Raw genomic sequence first — 19,234 nt, 5'->3', positions numbered from 1 at the left:
TCCAACCCTGTGACTGGTCAGATCATTATATTATCACATTCTTTATCAATGAAAAAGTCAAAGTCAACCCGACTCAACTCTCCAAGCCCAAAGTCTGGAAAAGAGACTTGAAAAAACTCAAACCAGGCTCTTTGCCCCCTAACAGTTGCAATCTCCTACTCCCACCTACAGGCGCCACGGACGTCCAAACTCTGACTGACCACTATATCAATGCTATGACCTCTATAATTAATGAGGTTGCACCTATGCAGCTAAAAAGAGTCTCTACTAAAATCTCCAAACCATGGTACGACGGGAGTCTCAACGAGGATAGACGAGACATGCGAATGGCAGAACGGACCTGGAGATCAGCCCCCTCCGCAATGCACCTAAAAGATCTGAAGAAAAAGAGAAACGCCTACTTCAGGAAAATAAAACGCTCAAAATCGGACTTCTTCAGCCTCCAACTCGCCCAAGCAAAAAACCGCCCGAGAAAACTGTTTGAGCTAATCAAGTCACAATCCAAGGAGCAACCACAACCACTCAACACTGGGCGTGAGGCACCCTCCTATGAAGACTTCGCTGCTTTCTTTATCCAAAAAACCGACAAAATAAAAAGCGATCTCCTCATTGACGCAAGCCTCTAATCCAAACCCCAATGCCTAGCACCCACTGAACCAAAAAACAATGCTACATGGTCAACCTTCGGCATATACTCGGAAGAAGAAATTGGCAAACTGCTCAGCACCCTGAAACCATCCAATCACCTCACGGACCCCCTCCCTGCCTCCGCAGTAAAAGACTTTACACCTTTTCTTCTCCCTCTCTGGACTAAAATTATCAACAGCTCTCTCCAACAAGGCAGCATACCTGATTCCCTCAAAGTTGGTCAGGTCACACCTCTACTAAAGAAACCTACAGCCGACCCCTCTGATCTCAACAATTACCGTCCCATCACCAATATCCCCACTCTCGCCAAACTGCTGGAAAAATGCGCACAACTACAATTGTCTAAACACATTGAGCAATTCGATCTCCTCAACCCTCACCAGTCAGGCTTCCGAGCAGGACACAGCACAGAAACTGCTATGACTCACATAATTGACGACGCACTTCAAATGCTAGACCAAAACGACACCTGCCTCCTCATCCTTCTTGATCTCTCCTCAGCATTCGACACCGTTAAACATGAGAATCTACTAGAACTACTAAACACAAGAATGGGCTTATCTGGAACTGTCCTCAAGTGGTTCACTTCCTTTCTTCACAACAGGTCGCAGAAATTCAAGAGCAATAAACCTGATGTCCTCGCCAATACCTGTAACGCTAGGCGTCCCCCAAGGATCCTCTCTATCCCCAACTCTGTTCAACCTAGTCATGGAACCTCTCACCACCTTGCTACAAGCATCCAATGTACACTTTCACATGTACGCTGATGACACCCAACTTTACCTCAAATTACAATCACCCAATGTCATCCTGCTCCTGAACTCAACGATCAGATGCACCCAATCCTGGCTTGCCGATAATCACCTCAAACTCAATGCCCTGAAAACAGAGTTCCTTCTGATCTCACCTCCAGCGAAGATATCCACCACTCAACATTGGCTTAAACTCCTAACCGCACTCAATGTCCAACCCACCATCGTGGACTCAGCAAAATCTTTAGGCATAACACTCGACACTAATCTCAACATGCAGCAACATATCAGCAAGGCAACAAAGGGAGCGAACTTCCAGATCAATACTCTGAGGAAACTTAAACCCTACCTCCCAGCCAAAGACTTCCAAACTGCAGTACAAGCACTAGTCATCCCACGAATTGAATACGGCGGCACCGCCCTCTGCGGACTCCCCCTAACTACAACCGCACCACTAAAAGCTTCTCTAAATGCTGCAGCGAGACTCATCACTGGGTCAAAAAAGTACTCCCACATTACCCCTGACTTGAAATCCCTGAATTGGCTGCCTTTTGAAGCCAGCATACATCTGAAAATCGCCTGCATGACACACAAGGCGGTACACCTAAACTCACCTGGCTACCTCGCTCAGAAATTGACAATCTCTGGGGGAATTAGAAACACGAGAGGCACAAACAATCTTCTGCTGAAACCTCGAAGATTCCGGAAGGAAAAAACATACAAGCGCTCCTTCTCAGGAATGGCACCTAGGATCTGGAACTCACTCCCTCCCGAAACCAGGCTTATCTCCTCCACTACACTCTTTAAAAAAGAAGTAAAAGCTATCCTCATGGCTAAATACACTTGAACTACTATCTCGAACTCTATTAACACCCTGCACCGATCTGTATTACATGTTTGACCCCTTATTTGTATGAGTTGTCTTATCATTCACATGATTGGCTTTGTAGTCACTTAGTTGTACTATTTGTACTGTGATTTATTGATTTACTTGTTTGACCATGTTCCCCCATGCACCCTTCTATGTAAAGCTTGATTTACTGGTTTGACTATGTTCCCTCATGTACCCTTCTATGTAAAGCGCTCTGATATCTGCGAAGATCTAGTTCGCGCTATATAAAACTGTTAAAATAAAATAAAAAATAAAATAAACAACGACTCCAACTCTTCCACCCTGATCGACAACCTCGCCAACCTCCGACTCAGACAACTCGTCACAACACCCACCCACTCCGCTTGCCACACGCTTGACCCCATCTTCTCAGCAAGCCCCCATGTCTTCTTCAACCACACCACCGAACTCCACGGGACCGATCACAGATGCATCCACTTCACCTTCCAGAAACCCACCACGCACCACCGCACCAAACAGATGCACCAGCACCACCATCACACCTCATCTCCGGAAAGCCACCAACATCTTCTTCAAGACAGCAACCTTCCCGGAGAGCTGGAAGCACGCCGAGATCAACGCCTTACTCAAGAAACCCAAGGTAGACCCCAAGGACCTCAAGAACCTCCGACCCATCTCCCTGCTCCCGTTCCCGGCAAAGATCATCGAGAAGGCCGTCAACAAACAACTGACCAGATTCCTCGAGGAGAACAGCATCCTGGACCCGTCCCAGTCAGGGTTCCACAGCAACCACAGCATCGAAACTGCCCTCATCGACGCCACCGACAACATCAGGACCCTGCTAGACAACGGAGAAACCACGGCCCTCATCCTCCTGGACCTGTCGGCCGCCTTCGACACAGTCTGCCACCGCACACTACTCACGCGCCTCCACAGCTCCGGGATCCAAGAGCAGGCCCTGGACTGGACCACTTCCTTCCTCACCGGCAGATCACAGAACGTCCGCCTCCCCCCCCTTCCGCTCCAAAGCCACCGAGATCATCTGCAGCGTACCCCAGGGCTCACCACTCAGCCCAACGCTGTTCAACATCTACATGACACCGCTTGCCCACGTCGCCCCACTGCACGACCTCTTCATCATCATCATCTCTTACGCCAACGACACCCAGCTGATCCTCTCCCTCACCAAAGACCTACAAAACCAACCTTCACGAATGATGGAAGGCTGTCGCCGACTAGATGAGACGCAGCTGACTGAAGCTAAACTCTGACAAGACGGAGGTCCTCATCCTCAGACCCACCCCCTCGGCCTGGAACGACTCATGTTGGCTGACCGCTCTGGGTACTGCTCCATCGCCCACCGACCACGCACGCAACCTAGGGGTCATCCTCGACTCCACCCTCTCCATGACGAAGCAGGTAAACGCCGCCTCTTCCTCTTGCTTCAACACCCTCCGCAGGATCTACAAGTGGATCCCCACCAAAACGAGAAGGATGGTCACCCAGGCCCTCGTCAGCAGCAGACTGGACTACGGAATTCCCCTCTACTCAGGAGCCTCGGCCAAACTCCTGAAACGGCCCCAACACATCCAGAACGTCTCCGCATGCCTGATCCTCGACATCCCTTGCCGCAGCCATATCACACTCCACCTGAGAGATCTGCACTGGCTCCCCGTCAACAAGAGGATCACCTTCAAGCTCCTCACCCACGCACACAAAGCATTCCACAACACCAGACCAGCGTACCTCATCAGCCGTCTCAGCTTCTACACCCCCATCCGCCAGCTCCGCTGCGCCAACTATGGCCTCGCCACTGTCCCCCGCATTCGGACCTACTGACCTTCAGAAAACTCAAGACCTGGCTTTTCGAACAGTAGCAGCATTTCTCACCCTCCCCCTCCCCCCTCACCCCCCCGCGCCTTGAGACCCTCACGGGTAAGTAGTGCGCTCTACAAATGCTTTGATTGAGTGAGTGAGTGATTGATTATTCTGGTTTACATATAAGGGAGGTTTGCACTAAACACACTTTCTAATATATTAACGGTCAAGAGCATCTGCTGCCACGAATGTTTGCTGCCATGAGTAGTTTTTTGCTGTATAAAAATAAGCTTGATGGGCAATAAACCATAATATCCTTGTTGCAAAATAGTTTTCGTTTTATTCAACTTTTTCAGGAAGGCACTTTAATCAATAGGAATAACCGGCTCCTTGCCCACATTTTCCTGTATTTGCGATATTATGAAATGGTTAAATTTCTGATGCTTAGTTAAAGTACTGTTTTAATTTATGCAATATATATTTTGCAGGTTTGGAAATAAATGCTTCAAGTCAACAGAAAGTTTACACTGCAAGCCTTCCTCCTGCTGACTTTGCAGTGGTTTCTTCAGTAGACAACATGGCTACTGAATCAGAAAATACTGATAGTGATGACACTGATGGCAGTAAGTGGTTAACCTTTTCTTCTATTACTACTTATTACACGCTGTAAGAGCTGCCTGTGCATTTTTCCCATCCCTAGGAGCATGGCTTATGAGAATTTTATTTAACTGATTTTGGCATGTCTTTCATGCGGGAATTACACAATACAATATTACTATAAAATAATTTAAGTATAAAGACCCCAACATCCTAATTTCTCTTAACGAGCACCCAATTCTAGAAAAGAGATTGTCAAACATGTGATTCAGTTTAGTAAAATGTATAAAATAATGTAATCCTTTTTGACTAGGCTGGGAATTAGTAGGATTAAATAATGTTAGATTAAGATATTTCCGAACGGTCCCTCTATGGACTGATATATGGACAAAAAGCTGCTAGATCAGATTAAGGGTTTCAAAAGAAAGAAGTCAGATGACCATCCGTTTTTAGATAACAGACTAATAGTGGGTAACATGAAATTAATTGTTTGTATGACTGACTGAATTATTTTTAAGCGCTCTTATGCCGAGGCGTCTTGGCGCTGTAGAACGGAAGCGGGTACAGAGGATGGTTAGGAGGTGGAAAAGAGGCAAGTTTTTAGTGCTTTCCTAAAGCTTGTTCTGTTCTTTTAGGAGCGCAATGCGATAGGCATGCTGTTCCACAGCTTAGAGGCTAGATGAGAAAAGGATTTTCCGCCCCATCGGGCTCTCTTTATTCTGGGCACGAGAATTAGATCTTCACTACCAGATCTTAACGTGCGTATAGGCACGTAGCGGGGGAGGAGGTTAGTGAAAGCTACAGAGGTTTCCCCGTAAAGAGATTTGTGAGCCAGACACAGGGCTTTAAATTGAATTCTACGCCTCACTGGGAGCCAATGAAGTTCCCGTATGGCTTTAGATGTAGGGTGTCTTTTTGGGAGGTAGAGTTGAACTCTCGCCGCAGCATTTTGGATAGACTGGAGTCTGGCAAGCTGTTTTTCTCCTGTTCCAATGTACAATGCGTTACAGTAGTCTACTCTGGACATTATTAACGCACCCACTACTGTCTTCCTGAGAGTGAAAGGGATGTAGGGCAGGATTTTCCGAAGCACCTTTAAAGTGTGGAAACAGGCCGAAGTTACCTGACTTATTTGTGCTGAGCAAGAGAGATCCTTATCAATCATGAAGCCGAGATTTCTGACCTTTTTGGCTGGGGCAGGACAAGTGCCGGCCTCAGGAGGCCACCATAGGTGACTCCAGATTGATGGTTTTTGGCCGAACTCGATAACTTCCGTCTTTTCGGTGTTAAGTTTTAGGAAGTGATCGTTCATCCAGTTTTTAACGTCTGAAAGACAGTTCCTAAAGCCCATGGCTGTAGCTTCCACCGTCTGGGAGAGTGACACTATTAATTGTGTGTCGTCGGCGTACGACACGAGATGCAGGCCGTGGGATTTTATTAGTGTCGCAAGAGGGGTTACGTACAAATTAAACAGCGTGGGTGACAGGGCCGAACCCTGGGGCACTCCACATGGAAGATAAAACTCTTCCGATTGTAGACCTCCCCAGTGGATTTGTTGTATACGGGCATCTAAGAAAGATTTTAGAAGGGCTAAGGCAGTATCGGTGATGCCCAGCGCATTTAGTCTGTTCAATAGAACCCCGTGGTTGACGGTGTCGAAGGCCGCCGTTAGATCCAGTAGGATCAAGGCAGCTCTTCCCCCGTCATCCATGGTCCTACGAATGTCTTCTGTTGCAACAATTAGAGCGGATTCGGTGGAATGACAGACCCTAAATCCATGTAGCGTGGGATCTAAAAGGTGGTTCTGATCTATATAATGTGTAAGCTCCTGATTCATGGCTCTCTCCAGAATCTTAGCTGGTAGAGGAAGGCATGAAATTGGGCGATAGTGCTTGGGTTCCAAGGGATCTAGCGTCTCTTTTTTTAAAATAGGCCTTATTCATGCTTTCTTCCAGCTGCTAGGGAAGAGGCCAGATTTTATAGCCCTGTTAAGCAGGGGTGTCAGAACAGGGCTTATTGTTCCAGGAATTAGATGAAGTATGTAAGGTGGGCATGGGTCCAATGGTGATCCCGATTTAGTCTGAGTGAGCAGATTGGCCACCTGTGTCTCATCTAATAGTGGAAATTGCGAGATCAATGCCTAAACACAAGCATGAAATAGAAACCTTACATGATAACGGCCTGTTAAATACTCGTGAGTGTTCTTCCTGTGTGTTTATACTACAAGGGTTGCCAATGTCTCCCTTCCCAAATCAGCAGCATTGGACTAAAAATTATTGCAAGCATGCTGCTGATTTGGGAAGGGAGACATTGGCAACCCTTGTAGTATAAACCCACAAGAAGAACACTCACGAGTATTTAACAGGCCGTTATCATGTAGAATGGTAATGTGTGTGTGTGTGTATGTTAGGAATTATGTAAGAAGAATAGGAGAAATACAGAAAAAAGGCATAGTTGTGTTGTGAAGATGGTGATTGCAGTACGAGTAAGAGTCATAATGACTCGCAAGTTGTTTAAATTAATGCTGAGAGAAATAGTAACTGAGAAAATAAAAATAGGAAGAAATGGCTAGATCACGGCTTTAATAGTGCAGTGATTAATTCCGATATGAAAGGAACAGAGCTGACTCAACAAAAACAAGACTGTAGTTTCCCAAGTCATGTCTAGATCGAATCAGGCCAGGTAAATAAACATGATACTCAAAATCTAAGCCTAAATAAACAAGAAGCACAGTGTATAACATTTTGTACAAAAACCTATGGAGGCAAGATCAATTCTGGAAGGATGTCTTTGGCACCCTAAATAGTAATGAGCCGTAGATATTAGCTCGTCAGAACTTAGATCAGTTAGCTCTGCAAGTGAATACTATACCCCAAATACTCAGGTTAAGAACTAGAAGGCAAACGATCTGTTATAAAGAAGAAATTAGGTTTGGACATTTCACAGGGAATGTTGAGTTGTCGACTGATTAGGTATGGATTGCAAGGGTGTGTATAGTAAATACTCTGTAAATCAGTCATGAGAGATTGAATGTATATAGGTGATCAACATATGGGTCATATAGAGCTGGCGAAAACTATATTAAAGACCTGCGAATTCTTGATTGAATAGTAAAAGGTGAATCCTGGAATATAAAAGCCGTGTCAAAGTTGCAAGATGATTACATCGTTTTTTTCAATATGCCTCTGATGTATTTTTTTTAAAAGCAACATGGTCTGAAAAAACAGTCAGTGGCTTTAAACGTTACAAATGGTAGAGGTAAGGCAAAGGTTGGCTTCTGACTTTAATATCAACTAAATGAACCAATATTACATGTGAGGTCATATCTGTTGAACAGCATCAACAAAAGAAAGAAAAGTGTTGTGATGTATGCGTATGCATGTGTCATCATGTATGTTGCTTATGGGTCGTGATGCTACGGTGGCCTAGCCTGATGATGTGCACATAGGGCAATACAGGGCCATAATTTTGGATTTTTTTTTCTATTTAGCATCTTTAGATGGAGGGCACCCATATTGAAGCAGTCCGTAAACAAGCATTGGCATAGCCATTAGGTCTCGCCTTTGGGACCGTATAAGTGTTTAGCCAGAGATACTGGCTTTGCCATTGTGGTCAAGCTAAGTTGTAGAGCAGTGTGGCTGCTGTGCAGCATGTTGAAAAGTTAGAATAAAAAAGTCTTATAAGCATTTTTGTTACCTTATATATAACCAAGAAGACATTATGTACAGCTGACCGACCCTATTAAAAATAAAATGAACATGAAAAAAATATTTCTAGTTTTGTGATTATCCTCCCATTACTGTGGCAGCAAAATTAAGATTTATTTTTATGGTGTGTTTACAGTGGCAGATGAGGTGTTCATATAATGTACCACACGTTTTCAAATAGGGAAGCATGTTTTAATGAAAAAGCAAATATATAACAATTTAAATCCAAATGAGCTAGTGTGTATAATATGTGCAACAATGTTTGTTAGAAGGGCTGGTACGTAGTAAGTTCCTTTTCCCAACTGTTAAGTAACACTAAAACAATCGCTTAGGGAAAACAGAAGCTTCGCACAAAATCCATCAGTACTTCAACAGCTGTTGTAAACAGACAACAATTAATTGTAATATATTTGAAATGTGTGCTGATTACTGCAATGGCAATATGGTTATTTATAACATAGGGCCTTTTTAGATGCTTCGAATGTTTCATCCTTGTAGCCTGGGCTTTAATGAAAAAATGTGTGTGGATAGGTTGTCTCAAAGGGGTGTGGCCAATGTAATTAGGGGCGTGGCTTAAAAATATTTAAACAACAAATCTGTGCTTAGTTAGTATAGTGTGCCGCCTGACTATTATTTTGCTGCTTCTGTCATTGCATTCAGATATACATTACAACAAGTAACATTACACTTACAACAAGCCTGGAGTATTGTTCTGTCAATAGCTGTTAATGGAATTCGATTAAAACAAGCATTGGCATTGCCAATAGGTCTCGCTTGTGGGACCTTATAAGCACATCTTCCACCTCATTATTTTGCAGCCTAGGCACATGTTCCAATGCCGCCCAGCGAGTGGCGCTGTTTCCTCACATGAGGTAAAGAAGGAAGAGAAATGCAAGTGGCTCTCGGGGGCGCATTCCTTTGAAGTGTCGGGTCTGATGCAATTATGCGAGGCAGGCTGGTTAGGAAGCAAATGGCAAGGGAGGGAGGCTGAGGCTTTGATGTGGGGAGTCACAAGTGAAGTGAATAATTAGGGGAGGAGAACTGGCAGGCTGATAGGCAGAAAGCTCAGGCAAGCTCGTGCACGAAGGAGCTTGCTGTCACGTGATTCACGTGAACTTAAAGAAAACTGCAGGGCAAGAAGCCCTTGGTTTCACGAGGATTTCGGCTACTTGAATTTTCGCTCCGCTCGATGCGCGATAGGTCGCAGGACCTAGAAAAACAACAACTGTGGCTATGTTATGTATATATAGAGCATTGAAAATGCTTCAGTTCTAAAATGATGAGTGTGAAAGAACTGTAACTAGTGTCTTTGAAGTTACACTAAAGGCAGTGCAGAGTTAAGATTTTCTTTTCACGGAGGGAGAAGGCAGGTCGGGGAGGGATTAATACAAAGTGGCCGGCAAGGCGAAGAACCCATCCGAACAAGAAATACTAGGGCCACAAAAAAATCACAGAGTAGAAGGCTGTACGGGTGTGGGAGAGCTCCGGGGGACGAAAAACAGATGGGAAACATTAAACTGGATCGCTGGGGTGCAGAGAAGCACATAAAGTATGATGAAGGAAAGCATAGAAGGGAGGCCGCTTCAAAACACGCAATATCCTCTTGGCAAATGAGGTAAACATAGATAATGTAACTGGCACGCGGGTAAATCACTCTGATACCTTTCAGTCGGCTAGATGTTGCACTATTTAAATTAGTGCAAAAATAAATGTAATCCTAAACATGTTTATCTTTAATACATACATGGAATGGGGGGCAGCAAACTTGAGCTTCTGGTGTCCCATGGAGGTCAGGGTGTTTTGCGCTTTCCAATAGCTGTGGAAGGCAGCAGCCCAGAGCCAATCTGTGTGTGGTGGTTGCGGAGCAGTAGCAGCTAGAGCTCTGGTCTGCAGCTTGTCGTCCCAGTCGTAACCATGCACACAGCCCCGTGCCCAGGCTCCAGCAGCAGGAAGATACCAGCGCCGTAAAAAAACAGAAGGCAGGAATAAATGTGTCTTCCTATTAGGTTGTGAAGTGTATGGCTCTAAGTAACAAAAAAAGTGAGAAAGGAATGACTGAAAAATTTAGCACGGAATATGTAGGCGTGTATTATTAAGTCCTAAGCTCAAACTTGAATGCTGTACACGCGTGGGAAACATTTGATATTACTCTTTAAAATGTATACCTATTCCTCTCAAAAATACGATTAGTGCTTCTCAAAATAGGTTTGGCCTCAACTAAAACACTTCCTTGGTAGCACATTGCATAGGAGTAGAGCGCGCTAGGGAGTGGATCTTCATACTAAGAGGATGGGAGGCAAGATGGCGGTCTGACTTAGGACCGCGTAGCAGCAGCTCGCCTGAGCTCCGATGACCAAAAGGGAGATAAAAGGATCATTCCCTCTTTCAATCGATACAATCATGAACTAACTACTCTAAAAACGTATCACCATGGCGCTACATGGTATCTGAGCCCTAAATCGCATACCCTTAAAGGACATTGAAGGTACTTTTCAAAAGGGGAAAAAACCACAAAAAAAACGGAGTACTCATTTTCCCCCGTGATGCCAAGCAACGTCAAAGGCTTACCTTCAGGGGAGACGTGTGCCGTGAGTAGGCAGCACCAGTTAATCCTTGTTTTACTTAATCGAGTGATTTTGAAAACTCTGAGCGCCGTTCCACTCGGGTGCTCTCTGTGTGCTCCTTGCTCGTTGGGCTTCGTTCAAGCGCTGCAACCGCAGGTACATAGTTGTTTGTTCGAACCGGATCTAGCGGCTCAAGCAGACTCAGAGGTTTGTGGCAAAGTTCTACGAACATTGTGCCACGTCAATTCCTCTCTTAATTACCTAGCAGAGCCCGGCGATATGCCCCCTAAGACGGCATCAGCAGTATCATCCGCGGCAGCTCGTACAAGATTAGCAAAAGCAGCTCGAACGCTTCGGGAAGAAAATGGACCGGATTCAGAAGAACGGAGGCGGACTCGAGAGCATCTCTACTCCTGCAGGGAAGCACAGAGGGAAGACAAAGAAACCCCCTTCAACCGAACGTTCCCCAAGGCAGGAGGCACTCGCTGTGAGAAGGAAAATGAATAATCAACCACAGTTTTCCTCTGGTGGATCAGTTATGGATCTCTTACTGCGAAAACAAGCTACTAAAGGTGGAAATCAGCCTGGGATGAGCCCTTTAAATCTGACTCAACCTGTGATTGATATTCAGCCCTTACGGATTTCATCGACCGATGAGCCTTCTGTCCCACCTCTCCCGACTTTGGAAACTGTAAGTACTTTGAGTTGTGGGGCAGTGAACGAGCCTAGCGAGTCCAGCGAGGTTTGTAAGAGCACAGGGGTAGCTCCCAATGATGAATCAAATGAGCACGGCACAGCGGGGCTTTGCATGTCTTTTTCTGGCGAAAGCGCAAATGTACTTGGAGTCCTAGAAGCGCAAAATGAGTTAGGGGGTCAAGTCGGTAAATTGAATACCCCTATCCTGGAACAAACTTAGAACCTGACGGTGCTTAATCCTACGGAAACTCCAGAACTCTGTACTACTAGCCCCACAATAATCGTTATAAAACCTATCCTGCCCCCGGCTATCTCAGAACCTGAATTACTATCAAACGATGTGCAGGAAATGCGCTCTATTGTAGAAGGGGATAAAGAACCTTCCGAATTCTTTTCTTTTTCCGATGAAGCGGGGGTGGAGATAGAAACAGAGGGCTCTGCAGAATCAGAGACTGAGTCTGACTTGGAGTTTTCAGGTGGGTCTGACGAGGAACCTGGGTCGGAGTATATCTGCAGCTCCTCCGAAGACAACCTCGAAGAAAATTTAAAGGTCAACACAGTACGTGCCAAGCCAATCTCTAGTTCTAGACCGCAGCAAAGCTGCATCGAGGAGGATCATCCCCCTTCTAAGCTGTCTCTCTCCCCCACACAAGAGTCCGAGCACCCTAATTCCAATGAATTTCCACCAACAGCGGTGGAGACTATCCTACAAGCCATCGCAGCTCATAGGGAGGAGACGACTCTTGATAGTAAAAGATCCGGAGCTGCACTTTGGAAAGTTCAAGGGGTGGTTAGAAAGCTCACCAAGTGTTGCACTGCATTTGGGGAGAGAGTAACTGAGATCGAGTCAAGAGTGCTCCTTAATGAGAATGAGGTTATGGTTAATACAGAAAAAATTAAGTTGCAAGAAGCCGAATTAGTCGACGTGAAATGGAAACTCGAAGATTTTGAGAACCGGCAGCGCCGTAGTAACTTACGCATTTTAGGAATCCCTGAAAATATCGAGGGCGAGAACATCCGTACGTTTGTAGTGAAAATGTTCAGAGAATCAATGCCCGAATTGATTGATTGGAACTGGGACATGGAAATACAAAGAGCACATCGGGTCCCATTTAATTTACCTACTAAACCTGGTGCATATCCACGAGCCATTTTGGTTTATTTTTGGAAATTTTTTGTTAAGGCAGATAGTTGCAGAGAAAGCCAGGCCTGATCGTAAGCTGAAGTTTAATGATTGTTCTTTTTTTACAAGGTCTGACTTTTGTCATGGTACGGTTGAGCGACGATGGCGACTACGCTCATTGATTAGGCCCTTTCAGGATAAAGGAGCCCAGGCCTTTTTGAATAATCCAGCTAAGCTAAAGGTTGTTCGTGGAGGTCAGACCAAAGTATTCACTTCAGAGATTAAAGCCAAAGCTTATTTAGATGAGATTTAAAATGAGGTTCGCTAAGTAGATCTTTGGTCATAACTGTTATTTTTTTGAAGAGGTCTTGGTAAATTCAATTGACTTGTTTTTTCTTTTTTTATGTATTTTCACTCTCGATCTTGTGGTTGGTGATCCTATGGTGACTGTATATTAGATATCAAGGAGGTAGCTCAGGTGTAGCTCTGCTCTCCATCACCCAGACTCTGGTAGAGTCTTAATGCCTTCGGTTGGGGGGAGGGTGTTCAGGGGGAGGGTTGTTCAGGGGTGGCAGGGTAGGGTGGGAGGGGGGGGGGGGGAGCAGCTAAATCAAAAAAAAAACCAGGCCAGTTAAAAGGATTCACAGTGTGTATGAAGTACAATAAAATAAGTGTCAAACAAAATAAGTCACTGTTGCATATTAAGTATACTCAGTTATTTTTGGGTAATACAGGTTGGCCAATCTACTGTTTTGATAATGGGTAAGCTAACAATACAAACATTGAATGTAGGGGGACTACTGACTGCTAATAAACGACAGCTTCTGGCTGAATTGATTTGTCTAAATCCAGTCGATATCCTGTGTCTCCAGGAGACACACATACCCTGGGAGAAAAGATCACTGTATAAATTGAGGGGTTATAACTTATTAGCAAGCTCAACTCAAACTTCAAATATAAGGGGTGTGGCGATTATGGCAAAAACTCATCTTGGGGCGGCTATGCGCCAACTGTCCGATCCTTATGGTAGGTGGACGGTGGTTAAATTGGCCGTGGGTATTACAATTTGTACCATCTATGGTTCAAATCAAGATGAACCAGCTATTTTTGAATTCTTAGAAACAGAACTTTCAACCTGGCAGGGACCAACTATTGTCTGTGGGGATTTTAACATCTCCCTTAAAGTACAACCAGCCATAAATCCCCCTCAACAGAAATATGTAGGCCGCAAACCTAAGGTGTTTAAGGCTCTTACCAGACTGGCTAATAGTTTGGGTTTAGTCGATTTTTGGAATCATATAAACAAAGAAGATCCAGGGTATACATATTTTTCGAATCCTCATCAGAAACATGTTAGGATTGATTATTTCTTTGTTTCACACGATCTTGTTGCAAAATCCTCAATTAGCAAATATCCCAAGATTATTTCGGACCACAATCCGCTTATCTTGACAACAAAAACACCTGACTCTTCTAGTCAGCGTAGGCCTTGGACGTTTGACCGCAAATTGTTGGTGAACAGTGAATACATTACTCATATTAGACAGTGGACAAATCAATTTTTCGAGGTCAACCGTTTTAGTGCATCGAGGAATATAGTCTGGGACAGTTTCAAAGCATCTCTTAGAGGCGAAACCATTAGCTTTCAAAATAGGGCTAGGAAACAGCAAGTCAATGAATATAATCTAAAGATACAAGCCCTAGTGAAAGCAGAAGAAAAACATATTACACAAATTTCACGGGGTTGTGACGCGAAGCACGAGATGTATCAGGTTGCAGTACTAAAATCAGATCTTAATCATAGTCTTAGCCAGAGAGCTGCCCATACTTACAGAACATATAGAAAGGATGAATACGAGAGTGGAGAAAAGGTTGGCAGACAGTTAGCACTACGTACGCGGCAGAAGAATGTCACTAAAAATATCACCTCTATTCATGATAATGGTCAGATATACACCCAAACGTCTGATATAGTTACGCGATTTCAACAATATTATCAGAAATTATATACTGAGGACATAGCCTATACTGAAAGACTCCTCGGTTTATTTAAACAATTTACTTAATTCCCCAGACGAGGAAATGCGTCTTGATGATCTCTCTCGCAACGATCTGGAAAAAGAAATTACAATGGAGGAGGTACTGGCTGCTTTGTCGGCACTTTGTCCTGACAAGGCCGCAGGTCCCGATAAAATTCCAATCGATTTATACAAAATATTGAGCCACCAGCTTGGGCCTCTTCTCCACGACCTATTTTTAGGCATTCAATATAATGGGATCCCCCCTCAATCCTGGAACGAAGCCAATATAGTTGTATTCCCAAAGAAAGGTAAACCCACGGAATTCGTTACTTCTTATCGTCCAATCTTGCCAATCAGTTCGGACTCTAAATTATATGCTAAAGTGATGGCTGCCAGACTGAGTGGGGTCATTGAACATCTGGTCTCCCCATGGCAACATGGCTTCGTCCCTGGGAAAGGGACAACTGACCATGTCAGCAGGGTTATCACTTTATTCGATGCCATGTCTGTTATGGGGGGTCAGATGTCAATGATCCTCTTGGATGCGGAAAAAGCTTTTGACCGCGTCTCTTGGTCATTTCTATGGGCGGTCATGTCACGCTTTAATTTCGGCCCCAAATTTTTGAAATCTATTAAATCCATGTATTTATCTCCCAAAGCAAAGATTCAGGTATTAGGGTGTGATACTGGCTACATAAATATTTCTAGGGGCACCAGGCAGGGTTGCCCTTGTTCCCCCCTTTTATTTGCACTATATATTAACCCTTTAATTTTAAAACTTCTCGAGAGTCACCTAATTAAGCCAGTAGTCTGTGGTCAATATAATACGAAAGTACTAGCATATGCAGACGACATAGCGGTTGTCACACCCGATCCCTCGGAGGCCATGAATACAATTGAGAGTGTGACCTCTGAGTATGGTAACTATTCGGGATACTGTCTTAATAAAGGGAAAACAGTAATAATATGTACTGACAATGTTGACTGCTCCGATGCTAGGGTAGCTAGTAAAGCTACATACTTGAGAGTCGTGATTAGTCCAGATATCAAATGTATTATAAAACTAAATTATGATCCTCTCCTGGACAGAATTAAATCAGACCTAGACCGTGTAAATAGTCTGTACCTCTCAATCATTGGTAGAGCCAATTTTACAAAAATGAATGTGCTCCCAAGGTTTTTATACCTATTCCGTGCTATTCCCCTAGCCATTGACGATAAGATTCTAAAACTGTTAAACTCTTTTATGTCCAAATTTATTTGGCAGCATGGCAAAATTAGGAGGTCACACAAATTGTTGTCTTTACCACTGGAGAGAGGAGGGCTTGCTACTCCCAACTCTACTTTGTACCATTGGGCTGCATTTTTACGAACCTTTGCTATTTTGATTAATCCAAAATGCGGAGTTGACAACAGGGGAATCCAGTCAATACCATCGATATATGAGCTTCTGCTCGGGAGTAACGCGGAAGGCTTGTTTTTGCGATATACAGATTCTTCTTATTACAGAAATAATTGTAAATTTGCAACCATAACCAGTGCCCTTAAGGTTTGGAATAAGATTAATAAACATATGCATATTAGTAAAATTAACAGGTATACACCCTGGTGGCATTCGACTCTTACAGTGGAGAAGTGTGGCTCAGGGGTTAGAGGCAGCAGACCCGGAAGCTGAGATCGGTCCTGGACCAGGGTTCAATTCCCCGCCTCGGCGGGTCTTGGGCTAAAAATTCCACGGACTCGATAATTCTCGCCCCGGTGCCTCCTCGACTCACGGGTTCACACTCTGCGACTCTGGGCAATAGCTTGCTTAATATCCACAACGGCCCCTCGCGGCGGGATGCCTGACTTTCACCTTGTGGATACCCTGCTATCTCACGGGGGAATACCAGGAAGGGTTCCCTAAGCAAGCGCCGGGAAACCCACTGCGGGTAGCTGTGCGCTATATAAGCTCAACTACATTTACATTTACATTTTGGTTTAGATTTTGATGCTATAGCAAAAAAATGGGAGCTGCTTGGTATCAAAACGGTCAATGATTTTTTGGTCAAAGGTTTTGAAACTACCTTTCTGGATTTGAAAATGAAATATAATCTATTTAATGGTGACTATCTTAAATTTGTTCAACTGTTTGCTAAACTTAAAGCTAACGAACCATCAGTCGACATGCTTAGCATTGAATTGCTTGATTTAATGGGAAGATTTAAGATCAGAATTGGCAGGCTGTATGATATTTTAATGACCAAAATTCAGGATGATCTTGAGAAAATTGAGGTAACGTGGGCAGCGAAGCTCGTTAATCCAAATGTTGATGTGTAGAAAGGTATTGAGCTGTCAAACCGTCTTCTTATGTCTAGCAACCTCAAAGCCCAGTTTTACAAAACCATGTTCAGTCTGTATTATACCCCGGCTAAGTTACATGCTTGGGGAAAAAGAGAAAATGATTTGTGTCCTAGATGTGCAATGGGTCCTGCTGATAGTATTCATATGTTTAGTAGTTGTTGCAAGCTTGATGCAATTAAAAGTATGATGGCAGAGTATTGGGAGGTACTATTTGGTCACAGACTCCCCGAATCCGATTGTTTATTTTTAATGGGCTATGATAGTTCTCTAAAGTTATCAAGAGGGGAAAAAAGACTTGTATTTTTTGGCACAGCGGTACTAAGAATTATTGTGTCCGCACGTTGGAAAGATTCGGATCCTCCCAGCTTCCAGATGTGGTTAGCCCGCTTTTTAGCGGTATATAGTTACGAGACTTCAATTTATGCTACTAGAGGACTGAATGCCAGGAAGTTGGGAGATTCAATTTGGAGTCCGGTATCTCACTGGAAGGCTGAAATTAATCCGATCATAAGAGACAGCATTTAGTTTATAGGGAAGTAGTTATTGGACATTGGTAATCTGTGATTTGTTTCTCTTTCTCTTTTTGCTTGTACTGGTTACCATGATAATATGATAATATGTTGTGTCTCCATTATAGATACAGGACTTGCACAGCGGTAATTCAATGTTTGTAATCTATGATATGCTTTTGTGGCGTGCAAGCAGGGTTAAACGCTGTCTGTTCCTCCCAGCGAAACTTGAAACTAATACCCAGCTCCTCCCTATGGAAGGAGACACCCTGTTGCACAGCTTGTGGTTCAGACGATTAAGTCTTTCTGATTGTCAACAAAATTAATCTTTCCTCATATTGGGATTCCAAAAAGTTTTTAATTCTTCATCAAGATTTCCATGATATCTAAGTTACTGATTGTATGTCCAACATTAACATAATCCAATGTCTTTCCTTCCCCAATGCATTTCGGGCTAATGTGAAAGCCCTTCCTCAGGGGACAACTCTACGAAAAAAGGAACAAATCAACGTGTCACTGTATGTGTCAAAAGCAATTACTGTACACACATCATGATAAATCACTATGTTTGTGACCGTCATTACAAAACAATCAAAAAGTGCCCAGAGATTTTAATGAAAGCTCAAAACCATGCGTGCGTTATTAATCCTCAGTCAACCCAAGCATTGGTGCACTTGTTAAACTCAATCGGGCAGATAAACAAAAAATACGTGTGGAAACAACCACATGCCCCGGTCACCGAACAGTGTGTTTGTAAACAATCTACGCGTTCAAACGTGCATTAGCGTGAGCGGCATACTCAGGACAGTACATAGGATACACAGCAGGTTATAATGGAGACACTAATACCCAGCTCCTCCCTATGGAAGGAGACACCCTGTTGCACACCTCTGGGATTCCCGATAGACTGACGGCTATGCGCGGTTCTAATCACACCACCTAGTAAGTACTCTTCACGAGACCACGCTATGAGTTGTACTAATGAGTTGAAGGTTTTAAAGTTAACACGCGCTGTTCTGTTGCAGAGACAGCGTCACAGCTCCTTAAAATAGTCCGTGAGTATGCCGCTCACGCTAATGCACGTTTGAACGCGTAGATTGTTTTTTTCCGCCATCGGGTTCGGATGCATATTTGTTAACTCAAGTTCGGAATCGATAGAAAACTTTATTTTTGGCCAAAAGGCCTTTAGTTATCGTCGGTATTGTCTTGCGATCGGTGCCCAGTTCTTGTTCCAGCTCGGTTTCCGAGCCGAACCTCCAGAGGAGCCGCGTGGCTTTTCGAAACTGAAGGCCCGGTCGACGCCAGAGGCCTTATCGACGAACCATCATGGAACGGAGCCTGTTCAAGAGATGTCCCGTTTGCAACTCAAAATATCCTCATATTGTCGTCCACCCGGTGTGCAACAAGTGCCTGTCTCCGGATCACGATGAAGCCAGCTGTATGGCTTGTTCTCGTTTCCGCTCCAAGAAGACGATTCGACTTCGACGCGCAGCGCGCAAGGAGGCCCAGCAGACGGCACCTGACCCGGTGAACATTTTCGATACCGAAGAGGATGTGGGAGTCGAGCAGGAAGTTCGAGAGTCTGATTCTGCATCGCAGATCG

General features: G+C 44.2%; 1 protein-coding gene across 2 annotated transcripts in view; it reads left to right on the top strand.

Annotated features, from left to right (window-relative positions):
* The window catches only part of ERICH1 (glutamate rich 1), a 303,582-nt gene that overhangs the window by 73,934 nt on the left and 210,414 nt on the right, over nucleotides 1-19,234 (top strand). For both annotated transcript variants that reach the window (XM_078647900.1, XM_078647899.1), the window contains exon 3: nucleotides 4,560-4,694. In XM_078647900.1, the coding sequence (XP_078504026.1) occupies nucleotides 4,560-4,694 (135 nt within the window). The remainder of the gene's footprint in view (nucleotides 1-4,559; nucleotides 4,695-19,234) is intronic.

Source organism: Lissotriton helveticus, chromosome 6 (assembly GCF_964261635.1).
Source record: "Lissotriton helveticus chromosome 6, aLisHel1.1, whole genome shotgun sequence".
Lineage (NCBI taxonomy): Eukaryota > Metazoa > Chordata > Amphibia > Caudata > Salamandridae > Lissotriton > Lissotriton helveticus.
The sequence above is the reverse complement of the archived record's forward strand: the minus strand, read 5'-3'. Positions and strand labels throughout refer to the sequence as shown.